The sequence below is a fragment of the Limanda limanda genome, chromosome 12 (assembly GCF_963576545.1).
Source record: "Limanda limanda chromosome 12, fLimLim1.1, whole genome shotgun sequence".
Lineage (NCBI taxonomy): Eukaryota > Metazoa > Chordata > Actinopteri > Pleuronectiformes > Pleuronectidae > Limanda > Limanda limanda.
Window position 1 is genome coordinate 25,943,362 of NC_083647.1, and position 25,301 is coordinate 25,968,662.

A 25,301-nucleotide genomic window follows, 5' to 3' on the forward strand; every position below is an offset into this window, starting at 1 on the left:
TGTAAGAACAAAATAAACATTCAGAAATACACAGAAATATAAAATAGAATATAAAATAGCAATACAGGTACATACATATGTTGGTGGTTACTTTGTTTTATTATAAATCAACATGAGAGAAGTGTGTTGGAGAAGAGGGGTCATGCAGCTCATTAAGAAGTGACCTGGATATGTTGTCGGGGGTGGAGTGTAAACTTGTTGGTTGTGTTGCAAAGATGGATAGACCTGAAAGGCGGAAGTTTGTGGCTGGCTAGTATGTTGCTGCCAATGCTGGGTTGCTGTTGAATAAGTAGATGGTGGATTTTGGGTGTGTTGATCTTCTTTTTCAGCTAAGTCTGTGAGGTACTGGAGTATGTGTATTTGAGCCCGTGCCTGGGTCCTAACAGGCAGTCGTTTCAGCTTTGGGACCAGGCTGAGGGCGAAAAAGTACATTTCCTCGTTATCTGTTGGTACATGGGGTGGTTAAGGGACTTTTTCTGCTGTTAATATGTCTACAAGCTGCTGCTCAGTAGCCATGGCAGATGAGGATCCCCGCCTTTTCTCCCTTCTGCCAGGCTGACTGGGGTTAGTGGCTGACCCTGATGTCCGGGCTTGCACTCGGGGGTGATGTGGGATGGAAGCAGTCCTCTGCTCAACCTCTGTGAGGTACGGAGAGGAGGGTCGGGACATGTGTGTCTGAGTGGCAGGCCTTGAAGGCAGTGTGGATGGGCCTGCCTCCTCCTCATCTTCCTCACAGCCGAAGTCCAGGGGGCTGTCTTGCCGAGTCTGGAGACTACTTCTTGAGCTGAAAATAAATATAAAATGAACACAGTTATATAAACGCATACCTTAACATTTTGAATAACAGCATTAACTAAAGATGTTTTTAATATTGAATTTTGTTTAAAAAAAGCTGTTTCATTTAGATTTTCAGCTCCATATACAACAATGAACATGATAGACATTGACAATAATAACCACCAACCTTCTTGACTGCAAGTGTTGATTTAAAAATGACATAATAGACATGTACTTCCATTCCCGAGCTGTCCCACCTGCAGAGCCACTTGGGACATTTTTATTTTTACTTTTAACGTAGGCGTCCCGCAATTGCTTCCACCTCCTCTTGCAATCTTCCACTGTAACACAGAGTAAAAATTAACAATTTGTTTCCTTATTTCCACAGATTCCTTGCCACAGGAGAAACGTTTGCCAGCCTGGCATTCCAGTATCGACTGGGAAGCAGCACTGTATTCCAGTCGGTACACTTTCTGGAGCAAGTGGAACTTTCCTAACTGCCTGGGGGCCATCGATGGGAAGCATGTAACGATAACAGCACCACACAAGTCTGGCAGTTTGTTTTTTAATTACAAAAAGACATTCTCCATTGCCTTGTTAGCGCTTGTAGATGCTGACTACAGGTTTATAACCGTCCAGGTGGGGGACTATGGCAGATGTAGTGATGGAGGAGCATACTCTGACTCAGATCTAGGAAAGGGCATGGAAGCAAAAACCCTGGAGGTTCCTGCCGACTGTCCTCTGCCAGGCTCTGACCAACAACACTGCGTTCCGTTCACCATGGTGGGAGATGCTGCTTTCCCTCTGAAGAAATATTTGATGAGGCCATTTCCAGGGAAGCACCTTCCAAGATGGAGGAGCATCTTCATCTACCGACTCTCCAGGGCCAGAATGGTTGTTGAGTGCGCCTTCGGGATTTTGGCAGCGAGATGGAGGGTGCTGTACACCAGAATAAACATGAAGCCAGACAATGTGGACTCAGTTATCATGGCTGTGTGTATTCTCCACAACTACCTCCTCAACCCATCAGAGAGTCAAAGATGGTTGGATGAGGCTGAAGAGCGAGGCGAGCACCTGCAGGATGCTAGGAACATGGGGGGAAATAGAGGAAGCAGAGAAGCTTATGACGTCAGAGAGAAGCTCTGTGCTTTCTTCAACTCCCCTGAAGGAAGAGTGTCCTGGCAGGACCGCATGCTGTAGGAAATTTAACTTTTATTTGGCACCGTTTCCTCTTTGTTTATTGTCTGCTTTAAATAAAAGTTTTTGAAAAACCTCAAATTGTTATTATTAATTTTTGCAATACTAAAGTACAGGTACAAACTTGGTTGAAAAGTATATTTTACTCAACATAACTTTCATTATGGAGGAGGACAAAAGTATTTGCTTCTAGAACTGTACTGCCCAGGATATTAGATTGTTTATGGTATTAAATAAATGCCAATCTTTTACTTGAACTAGCACATTTACTACAATCAAACATAAATCGTATACTAGTATTATGCCATTCCATAACATGCTTTATGTGAGTACTCGTGTTGATTTTGATGCCTACTCTAGAACTATAACTGCCAACATAACATCACAAATGTGGAACAGTGTTATTTGATTCCCCAAATCATCAAAATACATGTAAATATTTATTTATTGTCTTGTACTGACACATTTGAATAACCTGATAGAGAGATTATGTGGTTAATATGAAGACTATGAACACACATTGCACAGTAGTACTACTTTAAGTGAATGACTTCATATTTCTAAAGAAAGTAGTTTCACCTATGGCTTCATGTGTTATAATATCACATACTTTTGCTGTTATCAGCCTACAGTAAAAACGGCATTTAATCATCATAGTTAGAGAGTGAGTTTTTAGGTTAGCACATTTTGCTTACAAAGTGGTAATGGCACTGGGGGAGGGAGAAAAGAGGGGCCTCCATGGGCCCTGTAGCCTATTGTTAAAATGTGATTACACAGGGTTGATACTGCCGTATGTTAAACAAATATACCACCAGCTATGTGTCATTAGTATGAAATAATTTTCGAAAAATGGAAAACGCATTGCAATTTTAGCAGACCCGTTGACCCAGTAGTATAAATGCATCTACTTACTTGTTGCTCCAACATTGACTGCGACGGCGTCCCAGCATTTGTCTTTTTTTAAGTTGTCTTTATATAAAATGTTGCGAGGATCATACAACACGTTGTACTTCTCAACTTCTAGTATTAATTTAGTGTCATCCATGTTGAAGAACTTCTCCGGTGTTTGGTCCGTCAATGTCGGGGGTCGAGTGTAAATGACGTACCCTCCACTCAAGCCGCCCCCCCCCCCCTCTATTTTAATTTTTATGACTGCTTGTGTGTCTGTATTGATGGGCAGAGGGGGACATTTAATAATGCCATTGGTAAAATGGTCAAATTAAAACTCCAGGACAACAGAAGGGGAATACAAACTATGGGATGCATATTTTATCATTTATATCATATAAAATATGTCATCAATATTGTTTAAAATAATTTTTCAGTGTGTTTCCTGCAGCGATACGCTCGCGTCAAGCGCAAAAAATAGACTTGACGCCGAAACGATCGCTGCGAGGCAGCCTTGGCGCAGCGCTGCACTTCATATACACGTTTATACCCGTGCGCAGGATTCTAGAATCCATTACAAAAATATGGTTTAAACTTTTTTTTAACGAGTTTAAAAGCGAAAAGTTATCCTATTGCCTGACAAACGTCTTTTTTTAAATCACAATTATTTAGCCTGAAGAAGACTGTAGTTTCGTTTGTTGTTTTCATTAATGGTATTTTCCCTGTCCTTTTTGTTAACTGGAAAAAATGTATACTTGATTTTTAATTTATTTTTAGTATCAGCACTTGGCCTGTTCTTGGTTTTAAATGGACAAAAACTTGATTTCTTTGCTTTTGTGTCAACAGTACCCTTATATAGTTCAGTGCTCATTTAAAATGATAACATAAAGATTAAAAGAGGCAGTTAATTGAAAATGTGTGTACTCATTTGTTTGCTGTTGTCTTCTCAAGGTCTCCGCCTCAGCCTCAGGCTCCCGCGCCGGCGCAGCCTGCCGTCCCGGCGCAGCCTGCCGCCCCGGCGCAGCCTGCCGCCCCGGCGCAGCCTGCCGCCCCGGCGCAGCCTGCCGCCCCGGCGCAGCCTGCCGTCCCGGCGCAGCCTCTGCCTCATATTATGCCTCCCGAGGCACAAGCAGGTAAACACGAACTCGAAAGAATATTTTTATGCATGTATTCATTTGAGTTTAGCTCTTAATGTCAGTTATCAATATACTCTGATTAGTACAGTCATTTCAACACAGCCATGATACCCATGCTCCAGGATCTGCACTGTAGTTATAAAAAGCATTTCAGTTCAGTTACTTTTAATGTGAGTAACTGCAAGGTGCTAATTCTAGGTTCAACTTGTCAATCCCCCTGCAGCCAGAATCAGAGCGATGGAAGTACTACGGCTCCAGGCTCAAACATTTGCCATGAGCCAGTCTGGCGCTGCAGGTGACGGGGATTTCATGGAAGACTAAAGGTAAAGAGAGAGAGAGAGAGAGACTGTGTTCCTACGCACGTCTGGATAAATTATGTTTACAATTTCCAGTCCAGTTCAGGAGCAGGTTTAACTAAAGATTGCGTCATAAAGAGTCTGTGTATAATAATATCATATATATTGTGCAGAATAACATCTAGCTAAAAATGTTACTAATTGGAAAAAGGTAAACAAGACATTTTGACTGGGCCATGCTTTATTCTCAGCAGTATTCAGTAGTTTTACACAGGAACACACACACACACACTGATGTGCATTTTCCTTTGACTGAATGTTTCCTGTTCATTCAGCTCCTCCAGTTGTTTGTTCGGAGCCAGTGGGATGTTCGAAGTTCCAAGCCAGGCCAAGTTCCTCTGGTCGGCATGAGGAAGAGGAGGAGACTGACAGATGGACAGACAGACAGACGGACAGACAGACAGACAGACAGACAGACAGACAGACAGACGGACGGACGGACGGACGGACGGACGGACGGACGGACGGACGGACGGACGGACGGACGGACAGACAGACAGACAGACAGACAGACAGACAGACAGACAGACAGACAGACAGACAGACAGACAGACAGACAGACAGACAGACAGACAGACAGACAGACAGACAGACAGACAGACAGACAGACAGACAGACAGACAGACAGACAGACAGACAGACAGACAGACAGACAGACAGACAGACAGACCATTTTCTGTTCGATTTTTTTGTAATTGTAATAAAATATGTTCCATTTGAAAAGAGACTCGTTTTCTTTATGTTATTGTTTATGTTTTCACCCATTTGGTTGTTTTTCTATTCTATAAAACTTTATTCATTGCAAAAGCAAATGGATTCTGTGTGTCTGTGTGTGTATGTGTGTCTGTGTGTGTGTGCTCTGGTGTCGGCCCTGCACAGTCCCACAGTGAGGAGGAGACAGGAAGCAGCTCTGCCTCCAGACCGCTGTCAGCAGCACGAGCTGGAAATGACTCCAACAGTAGCTCAGGTTTCCAGCTGGAGACTGGAGGAGGAGGAGGAGGAGGAGGAGGAGGAGGAAGGTCAGAGAACACTCAGCTCACATCTGCAACGAATTCCGGTTCCGAGCTCCGACCTTTTCACTGTAAAACAAATCAGCCGTCCTCCTCTCACTGGGAAGACGACCCGTCTCCAGAGATGAAGAGTATCACCTGAAATGTTCCTCTTGTCCACAGTGTCTCAAACTGACCCGAGTCCATTATGTGACTGGGCTGTGTCCTGGTGACAGTTTCCTGTCCTCTCTCCAGTCGAGGGTTAAGAACGGAGGACGTGGCACCTTGTTTGGTCCAATGAGGCAAATTGTGATTCGTGAACATGGTCTTTACATATAAAGATGGATATTGTGTAGTTTCCTTTTTGTATGAGGAGAGAAAACTCCAAAAAATATTAAAAGATACCAACACATCCTCCCTGAGAGTAGAAGGTTCTCAGCATCATCAGTTATTAGACCCTCACAGATCAGGGTCGTTCATGTTTGACGATAAGAAAACTGTTATTTTACAGAATTAAACTTACATTTCACAGAAAGAAATGTTTATCTTCCTCATTAAAGTTCATTATATTTAGTTGTATTTGTAAGTTTCTGGTTAAACTGTTTAACATCAAGCCTCAATTACATTTCAGTGTCACTAGTGTTTGATAATATCGGCATCAGCGCCAAAAAATCCAAATCCATCCATAATTTATTGATAAAACTTAACTACAGGAGATAAAATCCAGTGTCTACAATGTGTGTTGTTATACTTTATATCTTAAATGTAGACATCCTTGTACTTTGTGACGTATTTAAGGACAAACCACAGATCAAATGTTAAAGAAAATATTGTTTAATAAAAAATCTTAATGGCGTAGGCATGAAAACATGGCAACACAATGAATGCTGAGGGTATTAAAAAGACAATAAATAAAATCATATTTACACAGGCAATAAAGCGATGAAGACAACTTATTCTTTAGGAGGCAAGTTCCTGTTGACAAGGCTCGTTAACGTGATTACACCACACGTGTCATTAACAGGGGTGTGAAGCGACACGTCAGCTGAGGGCGAGTGTGTGTGTTTGTGTGTGTGTTTGTGTAAGTGTGTCTTCCTCGAGTGTTTCCTCACACGCAGACACTTTCATGGTCAAGAGTTGGTCCCTGTTAAGAGTTGAAACGCCGGGATCAAGCGAACGCGAAGCCGAAGGCCTGACGACACGTCCTCTCGGTATCAGAAGGAGCAGAGGGGAGGGGACATGAAGCGGCAGCTCGACGCTTTGAAACACTTCTGAGTTTTAGGGGCAATTAAAGCTGGAAGGTCTCCGAGGAATCACATGAAGACAGAGAACTTGAGATGGAAGATCCAACCGGCTTCAGCCTCGTCTGCAGGGACGAGGATGAGCTTCACTTTAACATTTCACTGCTTCTCACTCTTCATCTTCCTCAGTGAATCTTTTTCTAGAGCACGGAGGCGTCTGAATAGATTCTAGAGACGAATATTCAACATATTTTTTTAGAAGAAATTGTTTAAAACTAAAATCTGTCTAATAGCAGCCAGAGAAATTGACCAGATTTCAGTGAATAAGTAACAAGAAAGTGCAGAACTGAAATTACAGCCGCACATTTCATGCACTACATTTAAAAACTTGAGATGATTCGTTATTATGAGTTTATATTAAAATTAGTACATATTATTTCACAATTGCAATACAACTTAAATCAGACTTTAATTGGCTTTTAACTGGTTTTAACGAACGTTGTTAGTTTTTGATATTTTTCTTATGTTATCTTGCTCATTTTAGTTTTTTTTCTTGATTTATTCTGTGTAGTTTTATTCTTGTAAAGCACTTTAACCTTGTACAAATTGGTGCTATAGGAATTAAAAACATTTTTTACCATTATTCTTTATTGGTGAATGCGATTTTTAACTGCAGTTTGTCCACAAGGGGGCACTAACACGCTTATTATCTTTCTATCGTAAAACATTCCGCCTAACAACTGGATCAGACAACATCCTTTGAAGAAGAATCTCCAAACATTTGACGTATTCTTATTAAATGGACAAAAACTGGAAAATAGCTCAAATTAACAAATCGAGAACAAAGAGAGAACAAATCGGTTTTGCTTCAAGCAGTAAATGTGGAGAGGGAGTTTTGGTTTGGTGTTCAACAGAAGGCACAGTTACTGTACATGTTATAGAAACATCGTGACCATTAAAGCTGTTTCGGTAAAAGAAAAAAGAACTGATCTCGGAGTTAAACAGAAACAGAGGAAACGAGTGCGTCTTGTTCCTTAATGTGCACATTAATATGGAGCAGCCATCTTGTTCTCTCATTATAAATCTGTATTCCACACTGACGTCGTGCTGGACTCGGATCAGACTCCCTGCCCTGATGACTCAGACTTCCTTTCATCTTCACTCTCAATGTGCCTGTGATCCTGTTGGTTGGTTAATGCTCGATCCCTCGTGTAGATCACATCAAAACCGCGCTGATGAGGCGACGCATCATGAAAGGTGGGGGGGGAGTGTGTCGCCTGGAGCGTGACTGTTACTCAGCTGGAGAGAAACCTAAACACCTGAGGAGGAGGGGGAGAAGGAGGAGGAGGAGGAGGAGGAGGAGGAGGAGGAGGAAGAGGAGGAAGAGGAGTAGGAGGAAGAGGAGGCAACCGACCGTGAAGCCGCCCACTGCTTTGTGTTTTGAAGCCTTGAGTTTCACTTTTGTTATTTTTTTCCATCCTGGCTTTTTGAAAATGTCTTGAACTGACGAGAGAAATAAAATCATTTTCCTCACACACTTCTAAGGACACTGACTTCTTTTAGAACCAGTGGAGTCGTTCATTTTTATTGTCAGTCTGTGATTTTAATCATTCAACTCAAGTCAAAGTCGACTCGACACAACATATTTAACGATTCTGCAAAACTTTCATTCATTTTCATTCCTTTACTCTCTCCATCGATATCTGTACACGTAATATTAAATAATTGGTTGGTGTTATGGAAAGATGGTTAACAGGCCATGGACGGGGTATATTTAACTATGATTTGAATTAGCTAAATTAGTGTAAATCTAACTATTTACACCCAGTAATGTGTAGTCTCTGCTAGGGGGTGGAGGGGTTATGTAAAAGAAAAGAAAAAACTAAAATTATTTGTATGTTCTTGTAGCTGCTCAGTGAATAAAACAGTTTCCAAAAAAAAAGTAAAGTTATTTCTTGATTTGATGGAAGTGAAGAGAACCGTCTATCCACTGTTTCATGAGTCACTTCACCTGATGTCCTTGATTTTAAATGATGTGTTTTTATATTTATCTTTGACTTTGAATGTTTTCTTTATTTTGCCTTTGTGAAGCACTTTGTAATCACTGTTTTTAAAGGTCCTATAAATTATCATCTAACCCTAACCCTAACCACAACTGCCTCGCGTCGTGCAGCGATCGTTTCGGCGTCGAGTCTATTTTTTGCGCTTGACGCGAGCGTAACGCTCCGGGAAACACAGTGAAAAATGATTTTAAACGATATTGGTGACATATTTTATATGATATAAATGATAAAATATGCATCCCATAGTTTGTATTCCCCTTCTGTTGTCCTGGAGTTTTAATTTTACCAATTTTACCAATCACATTATTAAATGTCCCCCTCTGCCCCTCCATACAAACACACAAGCAGTCATAATGATAAAAAGAGAGGGGGGGGGGGGGGGGGGTTGTTTTTACTGTAGGCTGATAACAGCAAAAGTATGTGAAATTATAACATATGAAGCCATAAGTGAAACTACTTTCTTTAGAAATATGAAGTTATTCACTTAAAGTAGTACAACTGTGCAATGTTTACTCATAGTCTTCATATTAACCACATACTCTCTCTATCCGGTTATTTAAATGTTTTAATGTGTCAGTACAAGACAATAAATAAATATATACATGTATTTTGATGATTTGGGGAATCAAATAACACTGTTCCAGATTTGTGATGTTATGTTGGCAGTTATAGTTTTAGAGTAGGCATCAAAATCAACACGAGTACTCACATAAAGCATGTTATGGAATGGCATCATACTAGTATAAGATTTATGTTTGATTGTAGTAAATGTGCTAGTGCAAGTAAAACGTTGGCATTTATTTAATACCATAAACAATCTAATATCCTGGGCAGTACAGTTCTAGAAGCAAATATTTTTGTCCTCCTCCGTAATAAAAGTTATGTTGAGTGAAATATACTTTTCAACCAAGTTTGTACCTGTACTTTAGCATTGCAAAATAAATAATAACAATTTGAGGTCTTTCAAAAACTTTTACTCAAAGCAGACAATAAACAAAGAGGAAACGGTGCCAAAAAAAAGTTAAATTTCCTACACCATGCGGTCCTGCCAGGACACTCTTCCTTCAGGGGAGTTGAAGAAAGCACAGAGCTTCTCTCTGACGTCATAAGCTTCTCTGCTTCCTCTATTTCCCCCCATGTTCCTAGCATCCTGCAGGTGCTCGCCTCGCTCTTCAGCTTCATCCAACCATCTTTGATTCTCTGATGGGTTGAGAAGGTAGTTGTGGAGAATACACACAGCCATGATAACAGAGTCCACATTGTCTGGCTTCATGTTAATTCTCGTGTACAGCACCCTCCATCTCGCTGCCAAAATCCCGAAGGCGCACTCAACAACCATTCTGGCCCTGGAAAGTCGGTAGATGAAGATGCTCCTCCATCTTGGAAGGTGCTTCCCTGGAAATGGCCTCATCAAATATTTCTTCAGAGGGAAAGCAGCATCTCCCAACATGGTGAACGGAACGCAGTGTGGTTGGTCAGAGCCTGGCAGAGGACAGTCGGCAGGAACCTCCAGGGTTTTTGCTTCCATGCCCTTTCCTAGATCAGAGTCTGAGTATGCTCCTCCATCACTACATCTGCCATAGTCCCCCACCTGGACGGTTATAAACCTGTAGTCAGCATCTACAAGTGCTAACAAGGCAATGGAGAATGTCTTTTTGTAATTAAAAAACAAACTGCCAGACTTGTGTGGTGCTGTTATCGTTACATGCTTCCCATCGATGGCCCCCAGGCAGTTAGGAAAGTTCCACTTGCTCCAGAAAGCTGAAGCTGTGCCTCTCCACATCTGCTGTGTTGGCTTGGGGAACTGTGTTGCCATCATCCGCCTCTCTATAGCCCGGCAAGTCATGTGTACCGACTGGGATACAGTGCTGCTTCCCAGTCGATACTGGAATGCCAGGCTGGCAAAGTTTCTCCTGTGGCAAGGAATCTGTGGAAATAAGGAAACAAATTGTTAATTTGACTCTGTGTTAATGACTCTGTTACAGTGGAAGATTGCAAGAGGAGGTGGAAGCAGTTGCGGGACAACTATGTTAGAAGTAAAAATAAACATGTCCCAAGTGGCTCCGCAGGTGGGACAGCTCGGGAATGGAAGCACATGTCTCTTATGTCATTTTTAAATCAACACTTGCAGTCAAGAAGGTTGGTGGTTATTATTGTCAAGGAAAGCCTTTGTCTAGCATGTTCATTGTTATATATGTAGCTGAAAATCTAAATGAAACAGCTTTCTTTAAAACAAAACTCAATATTAAAAACATCTTTACATGCTGTTATTCAAAATGTTTAGGTATGCGTTTATATGTTTATATAACTGCGATCATTTGATATTTATTTTCAGCTCAAGAAGTAGTCTCCAGACTCCACAAGACAGCCCCCTGGACTTCGGCTGTGAGGAAGATGAGGAGGAGGCAGGCCCATCCACACTTCCTTCAAGGCCTGCAACTCAGACACACATGTCCCGACCCTCCTCTCCGTACCTCACAGAGGTTGAGCAGAGGACTGCTTCCATCCCACATCACCCCCGAGTGCAAGCCCGGACATCAGGGTCAGCCACTAACCCCAGTCAGCCTGGCAGAAGGGAGAAAAGGCGGGGATCCTCATCTGCCCAGGCTACTGAGCAGCAGCTTGTTGACATTTTAACAGCAGAAAAAGTCACTTTACCACCCCATGTACCAACAGATAACGAGGAAATGTACTTTTTCGCCCTCAGCCTGGTCCCAAAGCTGAAACGACTGCCTGTTAGGACCCAGGCACGGGCTCAAATACACATACTCCAGTACCTCACAGACTTAGCTGAAAAAGAAGAACAACACACGCAACATCCACCATCTACTCATTCAACAGCAACCCAGCATCTGCAGCAACATACTAGCCAGCCACAAACTTCCGCTTTTCAGGTCTATCCATCTTTGCAACACAACCAACAAGTTCACACTCCACCCCCGACAACATACCAAGCTCATTCACAACTCCCAACAATGCACCAACCCCATCTCCCAATGCCACAACAACAGCTTGGAGGTGGGAAAAGGCCCAGGTCTATTCTTGATGAGCTGCATGACCCCTCTTCTCCAACACACTTCTCTCATGTTGATTTATAATAAAACAAAGTAACCACCAACATATGTATGTACCTGTATTGCTATTTTTTATAGTTTTATATTCTATTTTATATTTCTGAATGTTTATTTTGGTCTTACAGCTTTGTATTTAAGTCACATTTTAAGTGTGCTTCACTATGGCAATAACAGTGTTCTGATTTTGTTTTTTTGAATAAGTAATAAAAATTACCTCAGCGTTACAGCAAGTCGTTGTTTGGGTTCGATTGGATCTCTATAATTTGTTGATTGCCTGGTTAAATCAGGGCAGATCAACGAAAGCAGATGATCCATCTTCTCAACGTCCATTCGGAAGTACATCAAATGTCGAGCTCTGTCGAGGAGCAATTCCGCCACAAGATGATAAAAGACACCATGTTGTCGTCTTCTCTGGTTGATGGGATGGACCCACAATCTTCTCCGACGTCTGGTCCTTCGGAGCAAGAGAAAAAGAGCAAGGGCTCTCCTCCTTTCTACAACTTGCACTAGGAAAGAAAAAAACACATTACTGCGGTAAAAAATACTGTAAAAGTGGACATAAATAGACTACAGTGCTTATCCGGTGTGACAGCCTAGCGTTTACGAGACGCTTACGCGACGCCTATGCGACGCCAACGCGACGCTTACGCGTCCGGTGTGAAGCCGGCGTTAGGCTGGGTAACTCCACCAACACAGCTTGTCTGATGTCCTCCCCAAGTACTGACATGTCAGTATATATCTGGGAGGGAGTGGTGAAATATAATCACTGATGTGCCATTCAGCTTGTACACCATTAATGGACAATAATAAAGGAGATCTTCGTGATTAACACACATGTAGTTTGAGCCCTGGACCTCTGTTAGACTGTGAAAACCCAAATCAGACAGTTCCACAGCCAACTGCCTCCCCAAAATAAAGTAGACAAGCTGAACGCCAAATGTCTCTATGTTCAAAACACAACTTAGCTTCAATTATGGGAAATTGCTGTCACTGACTTTTCAATTTAGACCCAATCCCATTTCACCCAGCTAGCGTTAGCATGCTAGCTTTAGCACGAGGTTAATGAGCTTAACTGCTCTTCTCATGACAAAGCATCCTGGTAGGGTTGCATACTAGCTTTTCAATTTCATATGTCATTGATTCACTTCAAGTCATTCAGGTTGGTAAGTTGTCAGTTTAGTAACTGCAAACAATAGCATTGGTTTAATTAAGACCTTTTTCAAACGGCCTCGTGCAACGCAATCGATATCAACAGTATTTAACTGTAACATGCACCATCTACAGTCAGAATACAACTTGCCTGTAATTTTACAATGTGTTATTGCGGGAAAGTGCTGTCAGCTACTGTTATTATATTTGGCCCATGATGCATTGCAATACACAGATAAACTTCGTAAAACGACAGAACAAGAAGTTACTGTATAATTTTAATGTAGAAACTACAGCGATTTGTTACAGTGTACAAGCAGCCGAAATTGTTTTTCTCCATCTGGTGGCACGACTCAGCTCGGGTGAGTGAGCTCGGAGTCGAGCTGCTGCTGCTTCTCGTGAAAAGAGAGAGAGGAGGTTCAGGCATTTTATCAGGAGGTCTCCTTGGTGCTTTATATGGGGTCAGCCCTATGTTCCCACAGCCCTACGTTCCCACATGTTCCCAGATTTATTTTGAAAAATTTGTCCCGATGTTCCCACATTTCCTGTTAAGCCCTAGCCATTTTCGGGACAAAAACGCCTACAAATGCATGCCTAAAGTAAATGATCAATTCCTCCACAATTATACGGTCAATTTGCATGTAGGGTTAGGGTTAGGGTTAGGGCTACATATGGCCTAATTTTGTAATGAATATTAGATATGTGGGAACACAGAGCTGTGGGAACATAAGACCTAATTTTGAAAAAGCTCTTAGAAATGTGGGAACATAGGGCTGTGGGAATATAGGCTGTGGGAACATAGCACTGTGGGAACATAAGGCTGTGGGAACATAGGACTGTGGGAACATAGGGCTGTGGGAACATAGGATTGTGGGAACATAGGGCTGTGGGAACATAGGGCTGTGGGAACAAAGGGCTGTGGGAACATAGGGCTGTGGGAACATAGGACTGTGGGAACATAGGGCTGTGGGAACATAGGATTGTGGGAACATAGGGCTGTGGGAACAAAGGGCTGTGGGAACAAAGGGCAGTGGGAACATAGGGCTGTGGGAACATAGGGCTGTGGGAACATAAGCACGTCCCCCTTTATATCCCATTTGGCTGAGGAATGGCTCATGATGGAAGAGGAGCTGGAAAGTGACACACCAGAGAAACCAGGAAGCATCTGTTCCTCCCTGAAGAGACGCAGGCTGAAAACCAGACGATCACATTCACCTTCCAAACCAAACTAAACCAAACCAGACCAAACGTCCTGAATGAGTCCAGCTACAGGAGAGAAGAGTCAAACTACAACCTGCCGACGCTCCCCACACTGACCGTGAGTTTAACAAACACCTCGACTCAGAGGGGAAGTGAACCTCAGTGAAGTTCATGGAGCTGTGACTGACTGACTGTCTGTTTTCAGCTTCACCTGGAGACTCAATGGCTTCCAGATTAGAAGAAGATCTCTGCTGTCCCGTCTGCCATTATGTCTTCAGAGATCCTGTTGTCCTGTCATGTAGCCACAGCTTCTGTAAAGACTGTGTGAAGAGCTGGTGGAAAGACAAAGAAGTAAAAAAGTGTCCACTTTGTAAGAGAAGATCTTCAGAGCATGAACCACCTTGTAACCTGGCGTTGAAGAACCTGTGTGAGACCTTCTTACAGGAGAGAGATCAGAGCTCTTCACATGCTCTCTGCAGTCTGCACTCAGAGAAACTCAGACTCTTCTGTCTGGAGCATCAGCAGCCAGTGTGTCTCATGTGCAGAAACTCAGAAAAACACACCGACCACAGATTCAGACCCATCGATGAAGCTGCACAACAACACAAGAAGCAGCTTCAGGAAACTCTGGAGCCCTTGAAGAAGATGTTACAGGGTTTAGAACGTGTTAAAGTAGAGTTTGAACAAACAGCAGAACACATTAAGGTCCAGGTCGGACGCACAGAGACGCAGATCAAGGAGCAGTTTAAAAAGCTTCATCGGTTTCTGGAGAAGGAAGAGAAGGCCAGGATGGCTGCACTGAGGGAGGAAGAGGAGCAGAAGAGTCGGATGATGAAGGAGAAGATTGAGGCTCTGAGCAGAGACATAACGGCTCTTTCAGAGACGATCAGAACCACAGAGGATGAGCTGAGAGCTGAAGACGTCTCGTTCCTGCTCAACTACAAGGCTGCAGTGGAACGAGTCCAGCAGCGCCCCCTGCTGGGTGATCCACAGCTGGCCTCAGGAGCTCTGATAGACGAGGCCAAACATCTGGGCAACCTGAGCTTCAACATCTGGAAAAAGATGAAGGACGTGGTCTCCTACAGTCCTGTGGTTCTGGACCCAAATTCTGCTAGTTCAACACTCGTCCTGTCTGAAGATCTAACCAGTTTTAGACAAGGAGCGAGACAGAAGCTTCCTGACAATCCAGAGAGGTTTGATCAATACTGCGAAGTCCTGGGATCTGAAGGTTTTAACTCAGGGACTCACAGCTGGGACGTGCTGGTTGGAGACAGTACATTGTGGTTACTGGGTGTGTCAGCAGAGCCTGTCCAGAGGAAGGGATACAAGCTGTCTGGATTTTTGGGAATAATGTTCTATGAAGGTAAATACAAAGCAGGGTCACCATCAGGATCATCTGTTCTCTCTGTGCAGAAGATCCAGAGGATCAGAGTGAAACTGGACTGGTACGGAGGAGAACTGTCGTTCTCTGATCTTGATACTAACAAACACATTCACACTTCGACCCACACTTTCACTCAGAAAATGTTTCCATTCTTTAACACTGGAGATCCCTTGAAGCTGTTACCTGTGAATGTCTCTGTGACGCTGGATCAGAGCCGTTAGAGACAAAGATTTTATTCATCTTGTTTATTTCTTCAAGAGAAATCTGCTGAATTGAAATGTTAAACTCGTTATTCTAAAGCTTTGTTTATTTCTCCTTTTACTTTTCACTCCTTTTTGTTTCTACTGTCGACTTTTCCACGTGTGTAAAAAGATTTCATTATTTTCTGATCTTTATCTTTGGTTTGTTTTTTACTTTCATGGAAAACGTTTTCTATCATTTAGATTTTGTGTGGATCCATGAAGTCGAGCAAACTGATGAAGATCCACATAAAAACACATTTATCAATAACAGCTGATCATTGTTCACATTCAACAAACTTTATTAAAACTAACACATGAGACATGATTCATGTTTAATCATAAAGTCTGTTCACATATGAAATAATCCAACATATATGAACATTTGTCTGTTTGATGTGATGAAGCCAAAATGATTCTGTCTGTAAAAGTGTTTATTCAACAGCAGCCGAGTGATGTGATTTTAATATTGTGATATTAATAATAAAAACTATGAAACAATAACAGAGTTCTGACCTTTTTTAAGTTGAAATGTTAATATAACATTATCTGTCATTAAGTAGGATTTAAATGATCACATATTTAAATGTCAACGCTCAGAAAGAGCTTAATTGAAAATTAGGAAACAATTACTATTGGAATTCAATATTTTTGTGTAATTTGCAAAGTGTATTCGCACCACATGCATTAATCATTAATAAACTAATTAATTAATAAAAATAGATTTTAATAATCAGAGCCTGTGGATGCAGATGTGTGAACGCAGCCTTGTCCCCCCCCCCCCCCCTCCCTCTCACAGCTTGTTGTTATTCAGGATCAACCAGTCGCTTCCATACGTGTCAAGATTAGCACGCTCCCGTGAGCCGGCCAATCACGGTTCACGGTACATGACTTGCCCAAGTGAATCGGCCAATCCTGAACGAGAGTCTGAGCGATGAGCGCAGCAGCTGGAGTCTGACATTTATGTTTGTATGTGTGTGTGTGAGTCTGTTTTGCTTCCTGTGTGCGTTTTGTGTAAGTGAAATGTGATTTGACTGCGTTTTGTTACAATTTGCATAAACGTGTCTTTTCTTTGAGTTTTTGTGTGTTTGGATATTTTAATTTTTTGTGTGTCATGATGTCTTACACTTCCTGTGTGTGTGTGTCTGTGTGTGTGTGTGTAGCCCATCTTCTGTATGTGAGGCCACACTTGCCGCTGTCTGGCTACAGATGGGATGTGTCACATGCTGAGCGGACAGCCGTGGTGACACGGGGGGGATGGATGGGGTGTGGGCCGGGGGTTGGTGATGTGCCGGTGAGGTGTGGGCAAGGGGGGGGGGGGTTGGTGATGTGTGGGTGAGGTGGTGGTGGTGGGGGGGGGGGGGTCATTTTAACATGAGTCAGCTCTCCTCCGACCTTCACCGTCACCAGTGATCCATCATTCATAAACATGCCTTCACAGCCCGATGGACCCGTGTGTGTGTGTGTGTGTGAGTGTGTGTGTTTGTGTGTGAGTGTGTGTGTGTGTGTGTTTGTGTGTGTGTGTGTGTGTGTGTGTGTGTGTTTCCAATTTTCGTCAGATATTCTCATGTCGGTGTAAAATGTTCCCGACAGCGAAGAAGGTAAATAATTTGTTGAGGTAAAATACACAGAATCAAAATACTTAATTATGAAAAACTACTGTTAAACTATGTTTAAAAGTTTAACAGTTGATTATACTTGATTGATTTTGCATCATTACAAAACGTATAATCTCATAAAACTAGTGTGGATCCTGAAGCTGCAGATTCAGGTTAATAATCCATTTCATATTGTTTTCATGTGGTTATAACTTTTTATTTTGATAAGATTCTGATGGTTCCAGCTTCAAAGAGCAAGTTAACACAGAATCTACTTTTTACTACGTCTGTATTTTATTTAATCACAGGAGACGACACAGTGCAACTTACTCATGATCCTTTCATGCACATTTTTAAGGTAAAAGGATTCTTGACGACACACAAATGTTAATTCTCAAAATGTAAAAAAGGTTACAACCATAACTAGGGCTACGTTGTAGCACTTGCGGGCCCGAGCACCTGCACGTTAAAGCCTGTTGCGGTCGGGGGAGAGAGCGGTCGATGACCAAGCGCACGTCTCCGCGTTGGATGCGTTTTCCTCTCTGTGGCAAGGATAAAAGCTTCACTTCCTTTAACCACCAGGGGGCGCTGGGATTTAAAGTCATGATTTCTGTGTAGATGTCATCAGGCTGGGACTCTAGTCTTACATGTCTAGTTTGGACTCAATTGGACAATAAACGCTTCACTTCCTGTAGCCACCAGGGGGCGCTGTGATTTAAAGTCATGATTTCTGTGTAGCTGTCATCAGGCTGGGACTCTAGTCTTACATGTCTAGATTGGACTCAATTGGACAATAAAGGCTTCACTTCCTGTAGCCACCAGGGGGCGCTGTGATTTAAAGTCATGATTTCTGTGTAGATGTCATCAGGCCGGGACTCTTGTCTTACATGTCTAGTTTGGACTTAATTGGACGATATATGTCCGAGATACAGAGCCTCGTGTTTTGATGGCGTGTAATCAAACTTCGACGCCACGGTCACACGGCCTTAAAACCATATGAAAATCTTCAGGGGGGGGGGGGCTGTTGATACACACATGTAGTTTGAGTGAGATAGAACCATGAACACTGAAGTAACAGCATTTTGTGTTTCACGGCGAGTTGATGAACTTTGACGCCACGCCATGGTCACACGGTGTGACGAAAAAACAATCCCTAAGTCAATTTTTATCTCCATCTTGTTGTGATGACACTCATCTGAATTTAAAGATGAACTGATAAAAGCCCTGGGACAAGTACATCAAAGTAAAAATGGTGAATATGGTCAAAATGGCCACTAAATTCAAAATGGCGGACTTCCTGTTTGATCTAACATATCGATCCAAGAGACTTATTTGTTTGTAATGAAAAGACACATGTCCCCATAGATTTTTGTACATGTCGGCCAATCGTAGTGCCGGGGCTGCCCTTTAGGGGGCGCTAGTCAGTTTTTTTGCCACGCCCGTTTCTTAAAACCATATGAATATCTTCAGGGGGGGGATGTTAACACACACATGTAGTTTGAGTGAGATGGAACCATGAACACTGAAGTTACAGCAATTTCGTGTTTCACGGCGAGCTGATGAACTTTGATGCCACGCCATTAATACTGTGTTTGACGAAAAGTCACAGTAATCTTATATCTTCATTTTCAATGTCTTGAGACCCATTTGGTACAGTTTGACATGGTTGAGGTCAGTGGATGAGGAGAAATACATCCAAGTGTAAGACATGCAAAAAAAAAGACATTTCCTGTTGCCACCAGGGGGCGCTGTGATATTAAGTCATGATTTCAGTGTAGATATCATCAGTCCGGGACCCTTGTCTTATGTGTGTAGTTTGGAATTGATTGGTCCAAATATGTCTGAGATACAGAACCTCGTGTTTTGATGGCGTTTAATCAAACTTTGACGCCAAGCCACGGTCACACGTTGTGACGAAAAGTTGATTTTTTAAGTCAACTTTTTTCTCCATCTTGTTGTGATGACACTCATCTGAATTTGAAGTTGATCTGATGAAAGCCCTGGGACAAGTACATTAAAGTAAAAATCGCCAAAATGGCCACTAAATCCAAAATGGCGGGCTTCCTGTTGCGTTTTTCATAATGCCCTTTGTGACTTTTTTTCATGATTAGTCACGATACACCTCTTGCCCGATTTTGGTGAAAATCGGTTATGTGGAAACCTAGGGGCTGGGTTCCAGGGGGCGCTGTTGAGCCATTTTGCCACGCCCATTTCCAAATACACCAGAATACGTAAATTTTCACCACTCTCTAATTTTCTGCAAAGTTTGGTAAGAAGTTCAGCATGTTAAAGCCCTCAAAAAGCCAATTCACTTTAGTCACAATAATAATAATAATAATAATAAGAACTAGGGCTACGTTGTAGCACTTGCGGGCCCGAGCACCTGCACGTTGAAGCCTGTTGCCGTCGGGGGAGAGAGCGGTCGATGACCAAGCGCACGTCTCCGCGTTGGATGCGTTTTCCTCTCTGTAGCAAGGATAAAAGCTTCACTTCCTGTAGCCACCAGGGGGCGCTGTGATTTAAAGTCATGATTTCTGTGTAGATATCATCAGGCTGGGACTCTAGTCTTACATGTCTAGTTTGAACTCAATTGAACAATAAACGCTTCACTTCCTGTAGGCACCAGGGGGCGCTGTGATTTAAAGTCATGATTTCTGTGTAGATGTCATCAGGCTGGGACTCTAGTCTTACATGTCTAGTTTGGAGTTGATTGGACAATAAACGCTTCACTTCCTGTAGCCACCAGGGGGCGCTGTGATTTAAAGTCATGATTTCTGTGTAGATGTCATCAGGCTGGGACTCTAGTCTTACAAGTCTAGTTTGGACTCAATTGGACAATATATGTCAGAGATACAGAACCTCGTGTTTTGATGGCGTTTAATCAAACTTCGACGCCACGGTCACACGGCCTTAAAACCATATGAAGATCTTCGGGGGGGGGGCTGTTGATACACACATGTAGTTTGAGTGAGATAGAACCATGAACACTGAAGTTACAGCATTTCGTGTTTCACGGCGAGTTGATGAACTTTGACGCAACGCCACGGTCACACGGTGTGACAAAAAAACAATCCCTAAATCATTTTTTATCTCCATCTTGTTGTGATGACACTCATCTGAATTTAAAGATGAACTGATGAAAGCCCTGGGACAAGTATGTCAAAGTAAAAATGTGGGATATGGTCAAAATGGCCACTAAATCCAAAATGGCGGACTTCCTGTTTGGTCTAACATATCCATCCAAGAGACTTATTTGTTTGTTATGAAAAGACACATGCCATAATCAATTTTTGTACATGTCAACCAATCGTAGTGCCAGGGCTGCCCTTTAGGGGGCGCTAGTCAGTTTTTTTGCCACGCCCATTTCTTAAAACCAGATGAATATCTTAAGGGGGGGATGTTAACACACACGTGTAGTTTGAGTGAGATGGAACCATGAACACGGAAGTTACAGCAATTTCATGTGTCATGGCGAGTTGATGAACTTTGATGCCACGCCATTAGTATGGCGTTTGACGAAAAGTCACAGTAATCTTATATCTTCATTATCAATGTCTTGAGACCCATTTGATACAGTTTGACATGGTTGAGGTCAGTGGATGAGGAGAAATACATCCAAGTGTAAGACATGCAAAAAAACATACATTTCCTGATGCCACCAGGGGGCGCTGTGATATTAAGTCATGATTTCAGTGCAGATGTCATCAGGCCGGGTCTCTTGTCTTATGTGTATAGTTTGGACTCGATTGGATCGTGTTTGTCCGAGATACAGAACCTCGTGTTTTGATGGCGTTTAATCAAACTTTGATGCCACACCAAGGTCACACGGTGTGGCGAAAAGTTGATTTTTTAAGTCAACTTTTTTCTCCATCTTGTTGTGATGACACTCATCTGAATTTGAAGTTGATCTGATGAAAGCCCTGGGACAAGTACATTAAAGTAAAAATCGCCAAAATGGCCAAAATGGCCACTAAATCCAAAATGGCGGGCTTCCTGTTGCGTTTTTCATAATGCCCTTTGTGACTTTTTTTCATGATTAGTCACGATACACCTCTTGCCCGATTTTGGTGAAAATCGGTTATGTGGAAACCTAGGGGCTGGGTTCCAGGGGGCGCTGTTGAGCCATTTTGCCACGCCCATTTCCAAATACACCAGAATACGTAAATTTTCACCACTCTCTAATTTTCTGCAAAGTTTGGTAAGAAGTTCAGCATGTTAAAGCCCTCAAAAAGCCAATTCACTTTAGTCACAATAATAATAATAATAATAATAATAATAATAATAATAAGAATAATCCTTACAATTTCAATAGGGCCTCTCACCATTCGGTGCTCGGGCCCTAATAATAATAATAATCATTACAATTTCAATAGGGCCTCTCACCATTCGGTGCTCGGGCCCTAATTCACCTAATAGACACAATGATTTGTGTTCTTACATTTATACAAATAATACTTAAAGTGTGTGTATTTTGACATTTTTTATATAATCCTGAACTTTGTAAAGACAATTAATTAAAACGAAACAGGGAGATAACGTTTCTCAACACGGATCCTGAATTCAGAGTTTGTGCCTTTTTATATTTCATATCTTCTTCTTACCTTGTGGTGAATTATCCCAACAGGAGCAGGAACATGAATAAGAAGCTTTTAGTACCTTGTGGGGTCCACTTAACAGCCTGTGTGTGTGTGTGTGTCTGTGTTTTTGTGTGTCTGTGTGTCTGTGTGTCTGCACGCTGCTGTATTTGCATCCTCTGTCGCTGCTGAAATATGAGTTCAGTAAATCTTTGTTGGCACACGGACTGAAAGGTGAGTGTGTCCTCTCGTCAGAGCAAACAGCAGCAGGGGGAGGTGACAGAAGAATAATAACAGCCACTCAAACAACATAATACCTCATGAGCTCCGGGGCCGTTCGTCTTTCTGCCGCACTTGACTCGCTACTTTCCGGTGGAAGGTGCATATAATTTGCCATTTTCACCAATTTTCCACCGACGTTTACCCCAGAGGACTAGGTAATGATGCAGGTTGGCTGGTCCCAGGTGAGAGGACGGATCCAGAGAAATGAAGGTGTTGTTACTGTGAACATGGAAAAACATGGACGTGTCTCAGACGAGGATTTTAAATATGTAAGATTCCTTTGAGAAGAAGTGGACGAGAGCAGATGTGACTTTTTAGGCTATTTTAAGCTGAAATGTCTTACAGTTTTTTTCGATTGCTTAAACACTAAAATCAAAAGTATTACACAGTTATCAAAACCTTACACTCAAGGAGCATAACATGAGCCCAGATCTGCACCACTTTAAGCACAATGTCAGCTTCACACTTTTTGAAAAACAATACACACAGTGACTTGCAAAACACTAAACACACTTGTATACATTAAACACAGAAGTATATGAAGATGTCACTTCCTTGCAATTCCTAAGCACTGACTGTCAAATGACCACCCTATGAGCCAATTGGTTAAACACAGCCATCGGGTGTGCAAACACCAATCAGGTTAAATCACTATACAAATGCAGTTCACCTGTTTTCAACCAAAATGGAGCTCGTGCTCAAAAAAGAAGAAGAGTGAGGGTGAGAGGGGGAATCCACAGAGGAGGAGAAGGCTGCAGCATGAGTATGTGGAAGGATGTATTGTTCACTTTAGCAGTGTGATGTTGCATACTGCACACGTAACCTTTATAATGTAAATGTACTGTATACCAGACCTATGCTGAACTACACAATCTTGTCTTTCACTGTATTTCGGAGAGTTTTACAGATGGATGCTGAGGAAATACTGCATGAATTCATATACACATGAGGCAGGGTTCAACCTGACATAAGCAAGTAGGAGAGGCAGAAATATCATTGGCCACGGGGCTATAATCATATAATGTCCCAGGGCAACGTGGGGGTAACATCACCCTTTGCGCTGCCATTACACAGAATGGGGTCCTCCTCCGTTATGCCAGTAGGGGCCCCTACAACACACCTCACATTCTCACATGTTTGGACCGATTGCACAACATCGTCACAGCAGTAAACCACAGGCACCAGATGCAATACATTGTCATTCGGGACAATGTGTCATTCCACCGCTCTGCTCTGGTCCAGAGCTGGTTTCAACACCATCCACAGATTACAGTACTATACCTTCCACCATACTCTCCGTTTCTAAACCCAATCAAAGAGTTTTTCTCTGCATGGGGGTGGGGGGTTTATGATCTCCGGCCCCAGGCTCAGGTACCCCTCATTGAAACCTGTACTGGTTTCAATGAGGGGTACTGAATTTTCTGCTTGTCTGATATTTGCTGAGCTTCCAGTGTTATGCGCACTCCTGTAGTGGCATGAAAACTGGGACATGTTTTGTTCTGATTCTCCATGTTGACATGTTGACTGATTTGGGTATATGGAGAGAAATAAATTATATTTTCATGAGTCTGCAGCATTGGTGTTGTGTAGAGTTTGGTGAATTTATTGTCTATTTGCACTTTCTCTGTGTACTTCACTTACAGGACTCTAATCACTGAGAATTGGAATTGCTAAAAGTGTTTTAGGTTAGCAGCAGCAGTGTGTAACTGGTTCAAACAGGATTAAGCCATATGAAACGTGTGTGTTTCATATGGTAACAAAATATGGTTTTGATTCGTTGGCAAGACAACGTGGGAAGAACCGTCTTGAATGTCGAATCCATCCTTGCACAGCAGCAGCGTCGGTTTGGTCACAGGCCTCCTCCATGGCCTGAATGAGCGGTACCCGAGTCGGGGGCGGAGATTGTAAACCCTCCACCGCCATGCCGAGATAAACTCTTCGATTAGGTTTAAAAACGGAGAGTATGGTGGAAGGAATAGTACTGTAAACTTAGGATGGTGTTGAAACCAGTTCTGGACCAGAGCAGAGCGGTGGAATTACACATTGTCCCAGATGACAATGTATTGAATCTGGTGCCTGTGGTTTACTGCTGTGACGGTGTTGTGCAATTGGTCCAAAAATGTGAGGATGAGAAGTGTGTTGTAAGGGCCCAAATTAGCGTGACGGAGGAGGACCCCATTCTGTGTGATGGCAGCACAAAGGGTGATGTTACCCCCACGTTGCCCTGGGACATTGATTATAGCCCTGTGGCCAATGATATTTCTGCCTCTCCGTCGTGCTTTTGTCAGGTTGAACCCTGCCTCATCTATGTAAATGAATTCATGCAGTATTTCCTCAGCATCCATCTGTAAAACTCTCTGAAATACAGTGAAAGACAAGATTGTGTAGTTCAGCATAGGTCTGGTTTACAGTACATTTACATTATAAAGGTTACGTGTGCAGTATGCAACATCTAAAGTCAGGATGAGTGCCAGTGTTGACCTAGAGCCCTGATGGACATTATTAAAAATGGCCTGGTCATCAATAATGTAAGCTTGAATTTCTCTGAGCGTTATAGCATTATTGGCCAAAACCATGTTTGTGATCTCTCTCTCTTGATCTTGCGTGAATTTGGGCCCCCTTCCTCCTTGTCGTTCTCGACCCTCAACCCTATGTAGAACAAAATACATGTAACCTACTGTAAAATATCACAGGAAGAGGTATCAAAAGTGTTGATATGGTGCATACAATAAGCAGCTGATTACTTTACTGAAGACAGATTTTTTTTACCTGTTTTCTTGTCGAAATGTCCTAATGACATATGCCACTGTATATCTGCTAAGATTTGGCTGAACTCTTAGCCCAGTGTCCCCTAGTGTCAATCCGTGGTTCACAACATGGTCCACTAGTGTTGCGCGAACGTCATTAGATAAATTTGGTCCTCTTCTTCTTTGAGCCTGTTCTCCCCCCGCTTCAGGTCTTCCTCTTCCTCTTCCTCTTCCTCCACCTCCACCTCCACCTCCACCTCCACCTTCACCTCCGACTCCACCTCGGCCTCTATCTCTGGCACGGCCTCCGCCTCTTCCTCTTCCTCCTTCTCCTCCTCCTTGGATTACCCCTCTCACCCTCAGTCTTCTTCCTCTTCTGACTCCTTCCATTTTGGTTGAAGCCAGGT

The 25,301-nt window shown here is 42.6% G+C and overlaps 2 protein-coding genes across 2 annotated transcripts; both read left to right on the forward strand.

Moving 5' to 3' along the window:
• The first annotated feature begins 521 nt into the window (after nt 1–521).
• On the forward strand, nt 522–2,055 carry LOC133015075 (uncharacterized). The gene is made up of 3 exons (XM_061082206.1): nt 522–564; nt 1,166–1,302; nt 1,417–2,055. Exons 1-3 carry the CDS (start codon nt 522–524, stop codon nt 1,975–1,977), a joined length of 741 nt encoding a protein of 246 aa, XP_060938189.1. The 3' UTR covers nt 1,978–2,055.
• Nucleotides 2,056–14,292: 12,237 nt separating this feature from the next.
• Nucleotides 14,293–15,648, forward strand: LOC133015098 (zinc-binding protein A33-like; the record flags this gene model as incomplete). The annotated part of the gene is made up of 1 exon (XM_061082225.1): nt 14,293–15,648. A coding segment is annotated over exon 1 (1,356 nt), but the record flags the coding sequence as incomplete, so codon positions are not given.
• Nucleotides 15,649–25,301: the final 9,653 nt, after the last annotated feature.